This window comes from Diabrotica undecimpunctata, chromosome 8 (assembly GCF_040954645.1).
Source record: "Diabrotica undecimpunctata isolate CICGRU chromosome 8, icDiaUnde3, whole genome shotgun sequence".
Classification (NCBI taxonomy): Eukaryota; Metazoa; Arthropoda; class Insecta; order Coleoptera; family Chrysomelidae; genus Diabrotica; species Diabrotica undecimpunctata.
In genome coordinates, this window is record NC_092810.1 from 87,727,007 (window position 1) to 87,746,476 (window position 19,470).

Consider the following 19,470-nt stretch of genomic DNA (forward strand, 5'->3'; position numbering starts at 1 on the left):
ATCATCGTTATTTGATTTAATTCGATTCGATAACCTATTTGATCCGATAATCGCTTCGAACAGGATCGATAAACGATTCGATGTAATATTTGATTATATTCTATATTTGATTTGATTCGATTCCGATTCAATGATTGATTCGATTTGATAATCGACTCAATTTGATAATCGATTCGATCATCGACTCGATTGTATTTTATTTTATTGTATTCTATTGTATTTCGATTCGATATTCAATTCGATTCGATAATCACTTCGATTCGATAATCAATTCGATTCAATAATCGATTCGATTGGATAATCGATGAGATTCGATAATCGATTCGATTTGATAATAGCTTCGATTCGATTGTATTTTATTGTATTTCGATTCGATAGTCGCTTCGATTCGATAATCAATTTGACTCGATATTTCATTCCACTTTATTCGATAATCAATGCTATTCAAAGAATCAATTCGATTCGAGAGGACTGTATCGAATCAGGAAAGTGAATCGTCCAAAACAGTTGACTCATTCTAGCCTTAAAATTATTTTAGACGTGTAACAGTATACACGATTCATTTAACTAACTATATATAATAAAGCTTCAAGAAATCCCTTGTGTTATTTTTTTTCTACATGTCTTGCATTCGAATAATTTTAAACAGGCAAAGTTCTGCTATCACATATTATAGTCTTTTAAAATTTTCTACTCTAATCAACACATCTTAAGATACATTATCCTTCTTCTTCAATACGTAGGGAGGCATAACGAAGTAAAGAACGTGTTCTGTCCGTCATTTGGTCGCTTGACCTAAGGCATATGTATATGATTATCAGGATCCGACTAACCGAATTCAAAAGAACGAGTTTATCACTTTAGTTACAATTCAGGGGTAAGGTTTCTGTGGGATACAAGAGTAGCAAATTGTATATAAAATCAGTACCTATATATTTCTTAGGACTATATAGTCATGTTTACGGTACGTCAAATTTGATGATAAAGTTTTTATATTTGGTAATTGTATATATAACATAGTAGTACTCTAAAAATGTAACACAACTAAATCAATCACACTTTTGTCTTCTTCTGTTTGGGCTGATCAGTCTCCGTATCATCATCATCATCGTCGATGTCCACCGCAACATTAATATCTGCAGTGGCTATTGTTTTTTCTTGTTCATGGGGGATGTTTTCTACGAACATGATGGCTTTTCCGTGTCGTCTTCCAACTAAAACAAAATATTATAACAATTTTTCTGTGCGAATTTTTATTCTGCAAGCAAAGTTGTGTATCAAAATTATTTCGATCCAATAAGGAATATTTTGAAATAATTTAAATAATGAGAATTTCTCATTTTTAACAACTTTTCCATGATTTCCGACTAAATCTACATTAAAACCGAAAGACAACAAACTTATTCGGCGAAAGTAAAAACATTTTATGACCGAAACTTAACCAAGACACATTTTAGACGTATTTTTGCACGCTGATCACGAGTCCGTTCAGTTGAAATAAGTGTATCTATAGCCGTTTGTGAGTTATACCGTTTTTATTATTATTTAGTTCCAATGTCTGCTCTACGATGCTTCGTAGACAGTTGATAGTGACAGTTTTAAAAGAAATTTTAATGTCTATCAATTGTAAATGGTTTCGATAAAAACCATTATTTTGACGACGCTTCGGCAAGGTCGCACTTGTCATTGTCAAGTCAGGTAGTAGCGGTTCTTGCTGGTGCTTGAAATGAACTGATTTTCCTGGTCGATGCGTTTAAATACTGTTATAGCCGATCGAGACGCGCTTCTCTCGAACGGTCCTTGGCAAAGCTTCTTGTGATTGGTCCTGTCCGTGTGTAGGTAGGCGGGGTCCTACTAGTCGGTCTTGTGGTCTGATGTATTTTTAATTTTTTCTTTAATACCGTTTTCCATGTTGCTGGAAGCCTTTGAGCATCATCTTTTTGGTTTAGACTGTTGGAATATTTTTCTATTTCTAGTGATTCTCTGATTTCACGTTTTCTTTTAATTTCAATGTTAGCTAGCATGTTTGGTTCAGGTTCATTGTATGTCTTGTGTTTGAGATATGTTGTGCAGAGGACGACGTTTTTTCTCTCCTTTCAATGGCATTTCGATGTTCTTTTCGTCTAACATTGATTCCTCGGTTGGTTTGTCCGATGTACGATTTGTCACAGTCCCCACATTTAATCCCATATACGTCTTGACTTTCTAACGATATTTTTGTTTTGGCGGATGGTAAAATGGTTGAGATTTTTCTGTCGGTATTTTTGTGTTTTCTTAGCACTATCCCTATTTCCTCTGTTGCACCCTTTACATATGGTAAATTCGCTTTTGCAATCGGTTTTTTCATCTTCTGTTGGGGCCTTAATTCTTTCTTGAGCACTGGACTGTATCGGACAAATAGGACAGGGTAGGGATAATTTAATAAAAAGGGAGATTGGTTTTTATAATATCTTTTGCTTATTTAAGCTGGGTATTCGATTCAAAATTCATTTTATTTATTAAATCTCTTCCTGCAGTGAGTACTTACATTTCTAGTTACTCAATTATTTTATCTGTCTTTTTATAATTTCATTTTTTATACATACATAACCTCCTCCACACATGTTTTTTTAGCATTATAATTCGTCTCATATGCAGTTAGTATCTTTAATATAATTTAACTAATTTGTTTAATAATAATTATATTAATTTTATCCTTGCCAATTTTCTATTTAATGCAAATATTTTCAATCTTTATCCCTCGACACCTAACGGTATATGTTCTAAAACATATGATGTTGCTAAAACAAGGATTATTATTTTAGTTTTTTGGCTTTGTTAATTTTTCTTGTCCACCTTTTGGTTGGGACATATGACATATCGAAACCACATGGGTGGAACTTCCTGAGCCTCGTCAAAGACTTTCCACAGTACTTGGTCGAAAATGCAATAACAACTGCAGCTACTATTCAGAACTCAATAGTCACCTGAAGATACAAACATGAAAGTATTTAGATTCAGCTATCTCAGTAACTAACTAGTAACTGACTAACATCAGTAGAATTGGTAATATAGGAATTGTTTTTGTTCAATATCTAAGCCATTTTAAACTTTTCGACAAAATGGTAACAACTTAAATTTTTGCAATTATGATTACCTACAATTTCTTTTATGCAAATTTTTTCGTGTGGTTGGTATTTTTTCGAGTTAAAGGGGAAAAGAGTGACTAAGAATAATTATTGAATTATCTCGTTTATTATTAATTTTACGACATAAATGTACGTAAACAAAAATAAAGAGAAAATTATATTTTATACAATTTTGATTTCTTTAACATTTTGTGCTACAGCCAACATTTAAGGTCCTACGCCTATGACAAGTCTAACGAAACACAAGCGATTAACGAATCCTAGACGCTGACGTCATCAGCAGCAAGACAAAATAGGAACGAACCTACGACCTTAATTGATTTTAGCAAAAAAAAAGAGATCAAAATGATATTCCGACTGGACTATTTTTACAAGGCTCGGAAATAGGATATTTGGCGCCATGTTTTATAAAATATTGATACCCTATATAATTAAAACAATCAGTTTGACATACTTAAATATATCATCTTTTTTCATACTGAAGCAGCAGTTAAATATTCGCGAACTGAAAATCGCGCAAGCAATCTGGCAAAATTGTCTATTTTCTAGTTATGAACGCAGCATTTTCTGCGTAAATAGTCTTTTACGAAAGAGATAAAGCAATGGCGATCACTTTATTATTTCAATTTATCGTTGTCAACTTTGATCAGTCTCCAATGATCAACAAATTACTGTATTTATTTTATAAAAAAAACTTTCTTATTTAACTACTGAGGAAAGAAAAATTTATTGAAAACACTTACCAGAATTAATTACAACCTTATGAGGACAATACGACACTGCTGTTTTGCACTGTATTTCGCTCAAGCCAAATAAAAATCCACTGCAATATATAAAGTTAAGAAAAATTCATGAAATACATTTATAGATTAAGAATTTTTAAAATACAAAAGGGCATCAGTCATTCTTTCTTCTGTTTCAGGGAAAGCTATAATTAAATATTTTTACTTCTTGTGTGTTTACAATCCCAAAAGAAAAATAGGAGGAAATGTAAATACAGTCAAAAACAAAAATATTTCGTATTTTATTTTCGGTCTTTATTCTTTTTAATGTTTATACTCTTTATTGCTAAATATTCTCCACTGCAGTGTTTTACATTATAAATAGTCAAATAAATTAGATTTACCACGTATAACAAGTTCTTAGAGGAATTATTAAAATCACTTGTTTTTTGGCTAGAACTTCATTTTAAAATTCAACAATAATTACAATAATTAAATTATGAGCTGGACTTAGTGAGCGTATATTTCTTTTCAATTTGTCCCATAGCTGTTCTATGAGATTTACGTCAAGACGCCTTCAAAGCATGGGATCACTATCCTTGCTGCACACTCTTTGGCCTACGATAAGTACAAAATTCAATAGAATACAGAGCTTTGTACGGTTCTCAGAGGTAGTAGCGTAACATACTATAAAAAAAACCGCTTCCAAAGTTAAGAATGTGTGCAAGATTATATGTTGCGAAACTCTGCCCAACCTTCTGAATACACTTCTTGTTTCGTGAATTTTATGTTTTGCGACGTAGACGAAGTCTTAGGGCTCAGATAAAATTTATAAAAATTTTCGACGTTTACTGAGAAAAATACATTTTTTTAATTGTTAATTTTTAATTTATTTTTATGCATGTCAATCACTTCCATTTAAAAGTCTTCGTGAACTGTATCTACATCGATATTAAATGGCGAGGAAAACATATTCATGGAAACTGCTGTCTTTTCAACTTTGAACATTTAAAATCGTATTTGAAATTCGTTCATTAAGATGTTTACACATTAAGCGTATTTTTGAGAAATAGTAACGTTTTCTTTTTCAAACATGTGGAAAGTGAGACACACTATTCTGTAAAAGATTCTGTTTCCACAATTTTAATTTGCGCTCAAAGCCCTGAATTTTATCATGTTCTTCGCCTTGAAATTCCACATTTAGATCATTGAGATGCTGAGTTATGTCGATAAGACAACCAAAATCGCACATTCATTGTTTATTACCGAAATAAGGAAAGGCATATATACTTTATATCCGAGAATAATTGTATTTCGTTGTATATACTCTTTTTAAAATTGCACCTCTACTAAGCCAACGTAGTTCGGTATTAAAATCCACATCGCCATATTCAGTTTCTAATTATTTCAGGAATTCTTTAAATTTAGGGTTATTTAACCCGCGCGACTTTATAAAATTGATTAGTTTAATTATCGGTACTGTGACATGTGGCAAACTCAATCTTTTCGCATACAAATTTTCCTGGTGAATTATGAAATGGTTAACGAATATTTCCCTCAATGCTTCACAGTTCTCGTCCTCTATCCGTCGATATATCAATAATCTTTTCTAATAAAATTGAAAAATTTTCCAACACAGACTTTAGTTCATTGTACAGGTTTTTGCCGGTTGTCTCTTGCACTGGAATCAGTGAACACAATTCTTCGATAATATTAAATTTGTTGTCAATACAATGTTTGCAATGTGTTCACAAAGCGTTCTTGCTATGTTCTCGGAAAAGTCTTCAATTCTCCTTGCATTGGTGGATCTTAATAAACTAATGTTTGAAATATTATGTATTTCATCAGGAAATACTATTTCTGCAACAGCAGACAGACCATCTCTCCAGACCAGTTATGATCTCTCCATCCGCAAAGAGATGCATTATTTTTTTTACAAGTATTTAACAGACAACAAAATTAGCCTTTACTACCGTATTTGATAAAATAACTTTATTTTAAAAATAGTCTGTTTTCCCCCAGGTGTTTTTCCATTTGAGAATTTACTTATCTATCCGGAGTTCTTCTGTTAAGTTTTTATATTGATCTTCATGTTTTGTATCGCAATGCCTTTTTTTGTTATATTCTTTTATGTCGATACAGTCTCTGAGCATATTAAGCATACAGCTTTAACTTTGAAGAAAGTGAAAAAATAATCGAATTTCCATTTTTTCTTGAAAATGCCTGTGCTCATCCGTAACCTTCCGTTTTTTGTTTGCTTTTTCGACATGCTATTATGGATTAAAAATTTGAAAGTTAAAAAAATTTAATTAATTTTGAATAAAAAAACTCTAATATTACCTTTTTGACAATAATATTGCACTCACGCTTTTCAAGAAACACAAGAATTGCTAAAATTGCTAGTTGACAGCTTACCAGTCTGACTGATTGTGTGACAGATGACAGACCTGTATCTCGGGCAGCGATTGGGATTCACGACTACAAGTGTTTATAGCGATGTCAGTCGAAGTTAGGTGCGCTGGCGGGCTTATGAGGATATACCTACATTCCCCTTTCGCTGCCACTCCAGGAAGTGTGTATGTTATAATCAGTAAGTTTAAATTTTCAGACTACTTGGATGTCATAAAAATATAAATATATAAGCTTAATAGGCTTAATACTGATAATGATGAACGAACTAAAAAAGTGAAGTCTATGCTGATAGAATTTCAAGATGTTTTTGCCATTGATAAGAAGGATAAGGGCAAAACAAGGATAGTAAAGCATAAAATTAATACCGGAGATGCTCAGCCATTCAGACAACAACCTAGACGACTGCCATTTGCAAAAAGGGATGAAGCCGAAGACATCATCAAAGATATGAACAAACGAGGGGCAATTGAACCATCAAACAGTCCATGGACACCACCAGTAGTGCTAGTAAAGAAGAAAAATGGTTCAACGCGTTTTTGTATTGACTACCGATAGCTCAATGCGGTAACTAAAAAAGATAGTTATCCTTTGCCCAGAATAGACGATACATTGGATACACTTTCTGGTTCTCGTTGGTTCTCCACACTCGATCTGAAAAGTGGATATTGGCAAGTAGACATGGAGCCAGCTGATCGTGAAAAAACCGCATTCTCGATAGGATCAGGGCTTTGGCAGTTCACAGTTATGCCCTTTGGTTTATGTAATGCCCCTGCCACATTTGAAAGATTAATGGAGGCAGTTTTAAGAGGTCTAACATGGAAAACATGCCTGGTTTATTTGAATGATGTAATTGTGGTTGGAAGATTCTTCGATGAACATGCCAATAATCTGACGGAAGTTTTTCAACGATTGCGGGCAGCGAATTTGAAGTTAAGTCCGAAGAAATGTCACTTGTTTTGACAAGAAGTGAAGTACTTGGGACATATTGTACTAAGTAATGGTGTAACAGCTGATCCTGAAAAACTTGCAGCAATTAAGGATTGGCCATTACCAAGAGATAAACACGAAATTAGAAGTTTCCTTGGTATATGTACATATTACGGACGTTTTGTCAAAGGATTTGTCAACATCTCCAAGCCATTAACCAAGTTGACAGAAGAAGGCAAATAATATACATGGAGCGAAGAGTTTCAAAGAGCTTTCGAACACTTACACATGGCTCTGATCAGTACACCGATTTTAAGCTACCCTAGACAGGCAGGAAAATTTGTGTTGGACACCGATACCAGTAACAGTGCAATAGGAGCTGTTCTCTCCCAAATCCAAGATGGACAGGACTTGGCTTACTTTAGCAAAGTCTTGTCGAAAATAGAAAGAAACTATTGCGTTACCAGGAGAGAATTGCTAGGCGTAGTGAAGCCTTGCGAGCATTTATATAAATACTTGTATAACAGAAAGTTTCTTCTTCGTACGGATCACGCCGCTCTAAAATGGCTTCTACAATTCCGTAATCCAGAGGGCCAGATGGCAAGATGGTTAGAACGATTACAAGAATATGATTACGAATCTAACACAGGGTTGGATGAGTTCACTTAAATGCTGATGCTCTTTCGAGACGACCGTGCAGTGCAAATTGTAATCACTGTCTTAAATTAGAAGAACGACTTTGCCCCGTGAGACGAACCACTGTCATTAATGATCAATGGCAGCCTCAACAGCTACAAGACGCTCAAGCAGATGATCCATGTATAAAAAGAGTATTGGATTGGATGCGTCGAAGTCAAGTGTTACTGGAGCCAATGGAATTTGCTAGTTCTAAAAGATGATCTTCTGTATAGAAACTTTGAGAACGATAATTGCGTCAGTTGCATGACGGTGCATCAGGTGGACACTTCGGTATTACGAAGACTCTGCAAAAGGTTCTAGAACGGTTCTATTGGGTGAACTGTAAAGATGATGTAAGAAGATGGTGCCGGAAATGTGAACTGTGTGCACCCAGTAATGGTCCAGTTGGTAAAAAGTGGGCACCCATGAAACAGAACAATGTTGGTAGTTCTATGGAAAGAGTAGCAATCGACATTACAGGTCCACTTTCAGAGACTAATGATGGAAATAAATATACCCTGGTAGCCATGGATTATTTTACGAATAAATATGCGATACCAAATCAAGAAGCTGCTACCGTTGCAGAGGTACTTGTTAAAGAATTCTTTAGCCGATTTGGTGTTTCCTTGGAGATCGACTCCGAGCAAGGGCGAAACTTCGAGTCAACCCTTTTCCAAAACGTTTGTAAATAAACGATGTGTAACCACCTGTCCAAAGTTGTATCTGAACATCAAAGGGATTGCGACCAACACATTCATTTATTCCCAATGGCCTACCGCTCGGCCGTGAATGAAACTACAGGCCAGACTACATCAACCTGCCTGATGTTAGGTCGTGAAGTTCGTTTGCCTTGCGACCTAGACCTTCCGAAGAACATGTTGCAAGCGAAGATTATGTCGACCGCCTGAAGTTAAGAATGAACAACATTCATGAACTTGCCCGACAACACATCCAGTTAGCCAGTGACAGAATGAAAGATCAATATGATTCTCGATGCAAGAATGAAAGCTATGAAGTAGGTGATCTTGTTTGGCTTTATAATTCACAACGTCGTCGAGGCTTGTCTCCCAAACTGCAAAGACAATGGGAAGGTCCGTATGAAATTTAAAAGAGAATAAATGACGTAATATACCGAATTAAGAAGTTGCCAAAAGGTAAACCAAAAGTAGTTCACATAAATCGTCTTGCACCATATGCTGGCTCAAATAAAACAGAAGAAGCACGAACCCTTCAATATGAGATCAAAGATGACCGGCGACCAAGCTTTAATGAATTTATGTCAAATTACGCAGAGAGAAAGAGTACTAGATTCGGCGTGACCACAGAAGTTCAGCAGGATCTTTTTAGTGTTGTGCATAACGTCTCTCTAGCCCACTGTGTTGCCCAAGATCTTGAGATGACTAAAGGAATCTCATCTGTATTCTATAGGAAGTTCGGTCGTTTGGATGAGTTAAAAAAACCAGCAGCCTAAAGTTGGAAGAGCACTGAGATTAGAAGATGGTCCTCGATCTTTGCTGTATATGGTGACTAGGAAGTCGTATACAGACAGGGCAAGCTACGAGGATATATGGCGTGCTCTAACTAATTTGAAGAAAATCGTGTGCAATTATGACATCAAGAATTTGGCCTTACCCAAGATAGGCCATGAACTAGAAAATCTGGATTGGAAGATTGTCAGAAGCATGCTTGAAGTGATCTTCCGAGAAACCGGCGTACGAATTACTGTGTGCTGTATTAACCCGAAGAGATCGTATCCTTCAAATATAGTAGACAGTAGACAGTTATTTCTTTCTGAAGGGTACATGCAGAGCTGGAGAGTCCTGTAGATTCCGCCATCCTGAGCCAGAATATAGAGTTGCTGATCGGGACGCTCAGATTTAAGAGGGGAGCAGTGTTACGAACATGCATTTGACGTACACCATATAACGGTTGCATGGCGAGATGACGAGAAGCTTCCAGATGAATCGAGCGCGGGAGAGATCGACCCGTCAAACAAACGAATTAGAGGTGGACTATTCCAGAATATTCTAGTACATAATAACTTTTATATACAAGCAGACCTTCTATGAGTTAAGTTAGTCGATAAGATATTTTCGTGCTGTAAACTTATAAATAAATATATTTATATAAATTAGAACCGCTAGTTTTATTTAATCTCGCTACAATATATATATATATATGTATATATGTATGTATGTATAAAAGGATACAAATTAATAACATCATATGGACCTCTGATTACCACAGAATCATGGGCTCCACTTGAAAATATAATATTCCTCGATTTACCAAATGCGTGATACAAATGTGATGCGTGTATTAAATTTTTTCGTTTCGTCGTATCCTCTATGGCGGGGCTGTAGAGTAATTCGAAATGATATCCTCTCTGTAAGAGTTGGTTGTAGAGTTTTCTATTCAAACGAAGGCCAAATTTGTTCTCGGGATTGAAGGTGAAGATGTCCGCATCGAAGTTGTTGCAGGTGTACTGGAAAAATAATTAATAGTATATTAAAAATAAATATAAAAGGTCGAGTTGCGTTTTGATCTACGTTGAAGAAAAAAATATTATTAACATTATTTTTTGAGATTTGTTCTTATGTATATATTTATATAAGTATATATTTATTCGTTTAACACAAGTGAAATGGACCATAAGAAGAAAATGATGAAGATAGTTCATTCGATTACATGAAATCAACTTTAAACTAAAAATACCCGTCAGAAAAAATCATAGCATGTGATTCGTCTATAAAAAAACAATCACATTTCTTCTGTTAGTGATTATATATTTTGTATAATATCACTATTAATAAGGCAATAACATATCATTTAAGTATGTTTTTAAATTACATACATAGATATCAGAATTTAGTGTTTATTGAGAGTAAACTAAATGTAAGACCAAATACTTACTATGTCGGGATAGTATCATGAGTTTGTTTCCTGGTTTTTCCTCATGATTTATTAAGAAATCACCAACATAAGAATTTTACTGTCATAATTGTATGTGGTCGTCTTTTTAAAGGCAAATCACATGCTATGATTTTTTCTGACGGGTATTCTTAAGTTAAAGTTAATTTCACGTAATCGAATGAACTATCTTACAATAAAGTCGTCCCAGGAACGCAACTTAACAATATTGTCAATATCATTTTAAAGTCGTCTACTTATAAATGTATATGTCTGAATTGCCAATATGAATGTCAGATAAAATTAAAATAGAATAATTTTTCACGAAGTATTTATTAATGTTTAGTATTTTGAGAGCGAGTTCAGAAAATATTAAATTTCATTGTCACAAGAAAAAAGCTTCAGAATAGTATGAACAAAAGAACATAAATCTTACAATGGTAGATCCTTTTGGCTTGGTGGCGATTCTATGCAGCGCGTAGCCTTGTTTTGTTATGTAAGTATTTATTTCTTAAGTATATCATTTTTCACTCAATTTTTACCAAAATTCAGCCAGTTTGCTTTGTATATTTTACATATTCTGGTTTTTATAACAAGCCTAACATTTAAAATTAAGACCATGAACTTGAAATATTTTACCTTTCATCATTCTGTCATTTGGTTTAATTTAATTATTAAATTTTAATCAGGTATAAAAAAATACCAACAACCCTCATGGTCCCCTACCACTTTATTTTAATAACATTATTGACATATTCTGATATATACTTGTTAACTAGTTTGGAAAAGACAAAACTAAGTTTGGATGGGTTGGAGTCAATAAAAGGGGCTGTTAGAAAACTATTTTTTAATTACTCGAGCTTTCAATGTGGTTACAATTATTTTCAAAACTAAAATAAAAATCATCTGATAAAATAGAACGAATAATTGTAAAAAGTAGTAACTCACCAAATAAAATTAGGTTTGTTAACGAAACTGCTGCAAAACGGATTTAAAAAACATTATTTGAAAAACTATTGGATCCAATAAATTTTTCTCCTTCTTTTTAAATTAAAAAAAAAATATTTGAAAAAATTATTTAAAAAAATTTGTATTTTGATAAATTATAAACAAATTAGAATAGCAACCAATATGAAGTACAAATAACCGTTAATGTCTTGAATGCCAACCTTGAGAGAAAATTAGTTTGTAGTTTAATTTGTTTTTGACAATTATATTGCCAACATGAAAATGTTTTAAAAGATTTAATAAGAAAAAAGAAGATTTATTTATTATTCACAGATACCCGAAAACATGTAACAAGTATATGGAAAATAAAAATATCAATGTGATGTTTTGGTGGTTTTATGTATAAATTATAAAGAAATAATATAATTATAAATTTTACTTATATTTCTGATCTCTTGTTCAAATTATTATCACTTCTGCTAATACATACCACTTTTAAAAAGGTCATTTTGAATTTATTATCTTCATTACACAAAATTTTAATGTTATCAAAATCCAAGATATGATCTTTGTCAATTACATGCTCCGCCAAAGCACAAGATGGTTTCTTTATTCTACAATCACTCTTGTGGGAAATAATACGATTTGGTAGATTTCTTCCGGTTTTATCAACATTACAGCTTCACACTGAGTACAACTAATGCTATATACTACATTTGTTTTATCTAATTTATCTATAAGATATTTAGTTTTTGAATACAAAGATGAATTAGTTTTGATGTTTTTTGTTGCTATTTTTATATTGTCAATAACCTTTAGTATTTGTATTAATTTAGGTATTAATAATGATGGTATATAAGGCAATGAATGATAATAGATGTTCTGATTGTTAGAAACAATGTTCTGAGATGTCCAAAAAATGGTGTTAAGTCATTCATATTAACAGTTAACAGTATTAAAAAAAATCATCCTATGTAGCATATTTGGAGGATAAGAGTTCTCCAGTAGAGAAAATAGTTTTCAACAATTGAAGATCTTTCTGTAGGTAACCTGGATGAGAAAGCCTTAAAACATGTTCTTTTAATCCTGTTATAAGGTTAATTTTCATCCTGTTTGGATGATGTGAGTAATAGCTTATAAATCTATTGCTACACATGGGTTTTCTAAACCATCTGGTTTTTAACACATTATTTGTAGTTCTTACAATTCTCATGTCAAGGAATGGTAGAGAATCTTCGACCTCTTCCTCAACTGTAAATTGTATATTGTGATTATGATTGTTGAAAATGTTAACAGTTTCATGAATTTTGTCTCTAGGAAGTGTCAAAACTAAATCATTCACATATATTTTAATAAAAGGAATGAAAAAAGTGCAATTGTAGATAAAATCATTAACAACATCATCCATGATATAGCTACTTTGAATAGATGAAAGACTAGACCCCACAGAGCTACCAAAAATTTGTTTATAAAAGGCACCATAAAATATAAAAATATTAAAATCAAAAATAAAGTTGATAAGTGTTTTGAAGTGTAACAAGTCAATAGTAGTATGTTGTGAAATCTCATTCCAATGCTTTTCAACACTGCTTATGATTAAATCTAAAGGCGCAGAATAATGGGCACAATCTGTGAGAATGTTATTTGGAAACGGCGATATAATTTCGAATTGTATGAGAAGTATAAAGAAATAGTTAATGGTAGAGATGTAATATCTTATTACGTAGGCTTAGATGAGCTGGACATGTATCAAGATCTAATGAAAATTACCCATACAGACGAACCCTATTAGCGGCACCAGTAAAATATAGGAGTAGAGGTAGACCAAGATTGAGATGGAGGGATGGTGTATACGAAGACACCAGGAAGATCGGCGTAGCAAACTGGCAACGGTTGGTGATGAACAGAAAAGACTGGCGAAATAAACTGGGGAAGGTTGAGGCTCAACTAGGACTGTAGCACCACTGATGATGACGATGATGTTTCAAATTTGTATGATCTGATAATCATGTAAAACTTATAAATTTCGAAACCGGTCGCATTACACTCTATATGAAACAGTCCCATACACTAAAAAGGTATCAAAGTTACCTTGAAAATGAAAACACAATAGATGAGAATTTAACAACTAGCGCGCAATGGGGTATATGTAGAAGAATAATTAAGTAAGCGACAAATGACGTCCTAGAACCAGAAGAACCCACTCCACACAATGGTTGGTTCGACGATAAACGTGAAGATATTACTAAAAGAAAAAAAAAACAATGCATATAAACTTATGCAACAAAGAAGAACACGGAATAACAAGCAAACGTAGAAAGAGCTCAGGAAGGAGGAATAACGCGTGCATCGAAGAAAAAAGCAGACCTTGGAAAACTAGGTCATTCAAGAGCTTCAATTACTAAAGGGGCTAAAAAGTTCAATAACATTCGAGACGTGGTGCTTTTGAGCACAACACAGCTTTGAGGTGTGGTGTTATCGAATAATGTGGAAAATACCATAGACACAAAACGTAACAAACATGGAAACATTAAGATGAAAAGAAAGAAATACTAAACACTATAAGGAAGGAAAGAAAAATGAGCTACTTTTGTCACATACTAAGAAATGAAAAATATGAGTTGATGCGATTGGTTATACAAGGGAAAGTGGAAGTAAAAAAAAGTGGAGTAAAAAAACAACAATAGAACTCTTCAGAACTGCTGCAGACAGAGTAAAATGGGCCGTGATGATCACCAATGTCCTTAAAGGATGAGGCACAGAAATAAAAAGAACATCCTTCAATATTGGAAGCGAGGGACGCAATCACACGATCAAAAATAACAAGTCCCCAGGAGTGGACTGCATACCCGCAGAAAAAATTGAACGTAACAGCATATATCAAATTAACAACATAACATAATAGTCAAACTCCGAGAAGAAGAACAAATGCCAGAGGAATGATGCACTGAAATTAATTGTCCACTGCAGAAAAGGAGAGATTTGTTGGAATGTAAAAACTATAGGAGTATAACTCTTCTGAACACAATATACAAAATATTCTCCAACACCCTGTATAGTCGTTTAGGTACGTACGTGGAAGAACTGCTTGGTGAACATTAAAGTGGTTTTAGGCCAGGTAGGTCAACAATTAACCAGATTTTTCTGCTACGCAAATCTTAGAAAAAACTAAATAATTTAGTTTGACACGTTTTATACCTTTGTGGACTTCAAGTCAGCGTATAAATAAAGTTAATATTCTCCATGAATTAATAAAAATTGTAAAATCAACTACGAGTAAAGTGATCTACAGAGTGCAAGATCTGTCACAAGCCTTTGAAACATTTGCGGGCTGGCTTTCCGTGTTTGAGTTTGTATCTACCCGACTGTCTGAAGACGTAGGGCATACAAAAATAACGTGTTCCTTTCGCCGTTTATTTTTATATATTCAGCGTCTCAATTCATCAAAGCCGTAGCAAAGGTATTGCCGAAATTTGCAAATCTTTTACATATATATATATATATATATATATATATATATATATATATATATATATATATATACACTTGAGTGCAAAATAATCGACTCAAAAGCAACATTTGAGATTACACCTTCTGTTTCAATGTAAAAATTATGAAAATAAAAAAAAATAATGTGCAAACAATAACTTTATTATTGAACTTACAAAAACTTCTATTGCATTAAAAGTCGCATTTTAAAAATAATATGCAATACAAACAGAGTTTCCTAAATATTCATCATTGGAACTAACGCAAGAAAGACATTATGAACAGAGAAATCATCAGTTACAACATGAATTTCTTAATTATTCAGTATTTAATATTACCACCCCTACTCCTAATTACACTTTTCAATCGATTTCGCATGGATCGGATGACTTTTCTAATAAATTCTTGAGGTATTGCTTCCCATTCATCATTAAGTGCAGCTCTCAATTCCATTATGCTCCTTGGTGCATGATTTCTGTTCCGGACCCTTCGTTTAAGCTTATCCCAAACATGCTCTATTGGATTTATGTCCGGGCTCAACGCAGGCCAATTTATTGTAGGTATACCGATCTCAGTCAGATAGGTGGTGGTGACTCGTGCGGTATGACATCGTACATTATCATGCAATAAAATAAAGGCATTACCAATAAATCCCGCGTATGGAACCACATGTTCTTCCAAAATATCTCTGATGTAACGATCCGCCGTTAAACCTCCTCCACGTCCTCCACCAGGCACGAAAACCAACTCGGTTTTCCCATCCATAGAAATGTCTGCCCAAAACATACAAGAACCGCCACCATTTCCGACACAATTTCTCGTATACAACATTGAGCAAATCGTTCCCCTGGCCTTCTATAGACTCGACGCCTCTTGTCGTTGCCATGTAGGCAGATCCTACTTTCGTCGGAGAATAATACCGGACTCCATTGATAGTCGTCCCAATCCAGATGTTCGCGAGCAAATTCTAGTCGCCTTTGCTTGTGGGCTGCAGTTAGCTTGGGATCCGTAGCTGCCCTTTTTGGTGTCAGGTTGGCTGCTTTCAGTCTCCTTCTGACTGTCCAAACGCTGGTAACCACACCTCGAACCTCTCTAAGCTCTTCTTTGAGAATAACACCAGTCAAATGTCGATTTCTCAGAGATTTAGATACAAGAAATTGATCATCTCTCTCTGTTGTTATTCGTTTACGACCTCCTCCTTGTCGGCGGACATAAGCACCAGTATCTTGGTACCAACGATACACTCGAGACACAGCAGATTGGCTTAAATTTAGTCGATTTGCCACGGCTCTCTGGCTCAGGTCTTCTCTCAATAATGCTACTGCTTGAGCTGCTTTGACGGATGTGGTATCCATTTGTTATGAAGTTGCGAACTTAATTGACTGATGTATTAGTGGGTTGCTATGGAAATTAATGCTTACGATGTTCACCGAACGCGTTAAGTCGGTGCGTGTCGATTTCAATGAGTCAAATTCTGACCCCCTCTCTACGTATTGCATTATTTATTTGTAAGACGTCACCCGATTTACCAAAAATCAAAACTTTTTTCAAACTCAATAATGAGGTTAATAATTGTATACTAAATATTTTTAAATTTACACCTTTTTTGATTGAAACAAGAGACGAACTTTCGCAAAATATTTTTGAGTCGATTTTTTTGCACTCAAGTGTATATATATATATATATATATATATATATATATATATATATATATATATGTATATATATATATATATATATATATATATATATATATATATATATATATATATATATATGTATATTGAGATGATTGGTGTTTAAAGAAAATAATTTATAAATTATATAGTAGATAATATTAGATATAAAAAGTATTTGGTTATTTTAAGAAGTTATATACTAGAGAATTTAATAAAAATTATTTATGAGAGGGCATTTTTAAGAAATTAGCATGTAATAAGTGTAAAAAAAGTTTTATTTTAGTAATTATAATGTTGTAGATATATTTAAGTGAGCCATGTGACTAGGCAACCAAAAATACTCTTTAAAGTGACGTTTAAGTAATGATTACGAATATAAAGTGGGGTTATAATAATATGTTGTTTAAAATGTGTAGTTTATTAAATTAGAGTGTTAGTTACTGATTTAAGTGTATATTCTGATCTGAAAAGCCTAAATGTCAACAAAATTATCAATAGAAAATTAAAGAATTCTCCAGAATACAGAATTTGACCTTTGTTTACGGTAGAACATTCTCGAATAATGGTTATGTCTGTGGATCGAACATATACTTTTTCCAGAACATCCATATAGAGGAAATAGAACAAAATCGAATAGGATTTCTTACCAGATGGTTCTGGAAGATTGAAAAGGTATAAATACTCGGTGATTTGGATTCAAGAGGCCAGTTTTAGTATGAAAGTTAGTTAGAGTCAGTCAATTAGTTACAGTTCAGTAAGTTCAAGATAGTCAGAAGGTCCAATTGTTCAATATAGTGAGTTAAATGAAGATTAAGAAACAGTATAAAGAAAATATTATTGAAGATTAAAAATTATGTTATGTATAAATTGGTGGAAGCTGATAATTGGAAAAAGTAATTTCACAAAAACAAGGATAACCGAAGCACGAAGACATTGAGTGCTGATTAGAATCTATATAGTGGAAAACAGTTCATTTAGGTATTCAGTGACAGAAAAGTACAAAATTTTGTTAATATAATTTAGTTAGTGTCATAACAATTTCAATTTTGAAGATAGTTTGTTTAAATTTTACATTGTCTATAGAATTTAATTAGTTTCATAAGAATTTCAATTTAAACATAGTTTATTTTAAATTTACATTGGCTAGGTTAGATATATATGTGTGTTTCATAATAGATATAATAAAGATAATTTAAAAAAGTACTTACAAACTAATTCTTTGAGAACCGCGATAAAAACCCTATATATTATATTATTAAAAATACTCATTGCTCATCATTCACAAATAATACATCATAACAATATATATATATATATATATATATATATATATATATATATATATATATATATATATATATATATATATATATATATATATATGTATATAAATATATATATATATATATATATATATATATATATATATGTATATATGTATATAAATATATATATATATATATATATATATATATATATATATATAGTGTGTCCGTAAAGTATGGAATAAATTTGAAATTTCCTAAATGAAAAGCCTTTTTAAAAAAATCTAAAACACGTCGATTTTTAAATTTAATGTTCTACATTTTACAATAAAATTTCATTATACAAGGTGATACACATTACAGTGATGACGTCATTGGCTCTTTTTTTAAATGTAACACCCTGTATTTTAAGACATTTTTAGATCGATAAAAATGAGCTGATTCCAAAAAAGTATAATACTGGGGGTCTAACGGATATAATTTGAAAGATATGCGCTTAGACAATTAATTTTTATTGATTTATAATATTAATAAATTATAAATAAATTATAATAAATAACTTGAAAGTAATCCAGTAATTAATACATGACTTAATCTTAAATGTTCGGATGTTGACAGTAACCCAAACGTTGTACAAATTCTTGTAGAACCTTGTTTATGCTTTCTTGAGAAATATTGTTTATTTCTTTACGAATTCTTGTTTTTAAGTCTCCAATAATTGCAGGTTTCGTTTTATAAACAACATTCTTTAAATGACCCCACATTAAATAATCCCAAGGATTAAGGTCTGGCGACCTCGCTGGCCATTCAATATGTCCACGTCTTCCAATCCACCTATTCGGAAAAATTTCGTTTAGGTACCTTCGAACATCTAAAGCATAATGCGGAGGCGCGCCATCCTGTTGTAACCATAAACTTTTATCAAAACCTCCAAGATTAATTGTACTGGGGAATAAATTAACTAAAGTAGGTACGAGATACCAACTTAAAAACTGAAGGTATGCTGGCCCGTTTAAATTACCTTCGAAATAGTAGGGTCCAATGATTTTATTTCTTACAATGCCAGCCCATACGTTTACCTTTTGCGGGTATTGTGGTTTACCTTTTGCGGGTATTCCCGCATCCAGTTGGAGTTTTCTTTTGCCCAGTATCTACAATTCTGACGGTTGACCTCGCCATTTACTTTGAATGTAGCCTCATCAGAAAAAATAATATTTTGAACCAAGAGAGGGTTTCGGTGGCTGTTATCCATGATTATTTCGCAAAATTGTATTCTTTTATCTGGATCATCCTCGTTTAATTCCTGTGCAA

The 19,470-nt window shown here is 33.0% G+C and overlaps 1 protein-coding gene across 2 annotated transcripts in view; it reads right to left on the reverse strand.

The window, feature by feature from the left end:
- Positions 1-909: 909 nt before the first annotated feature.
- Rpp30 (ribonuclease P protein subunit Rpp30) overlaps positions 910-19,470 on the reverse strand; it is a 76,779-nt gene continuing 58,218 nt past the window's right edge. For both annotated transcript variants that reach the window (XM_072540566.1, XM_072540567.1), the window contains exons 4-6: positions 10,078-10,352; positions 3,872-3,951; positions 910-1,214 (exon numbers count right to left, since the gene is read on the reverse strand). In XM_072540566.1, the coding sequence (XP_072396667.1) occupies positions 1,054-1,214; positions 3,872-3,951; positions 10,078-10,352 (516 nt within the window). In that variant the 3' untranslated portion in view covers positions 910-1,053. The remainder of the gene's footprint in view (positions 1,215-3,871; positions 3,952-10,077; positions 10,353-19,470) is intronic.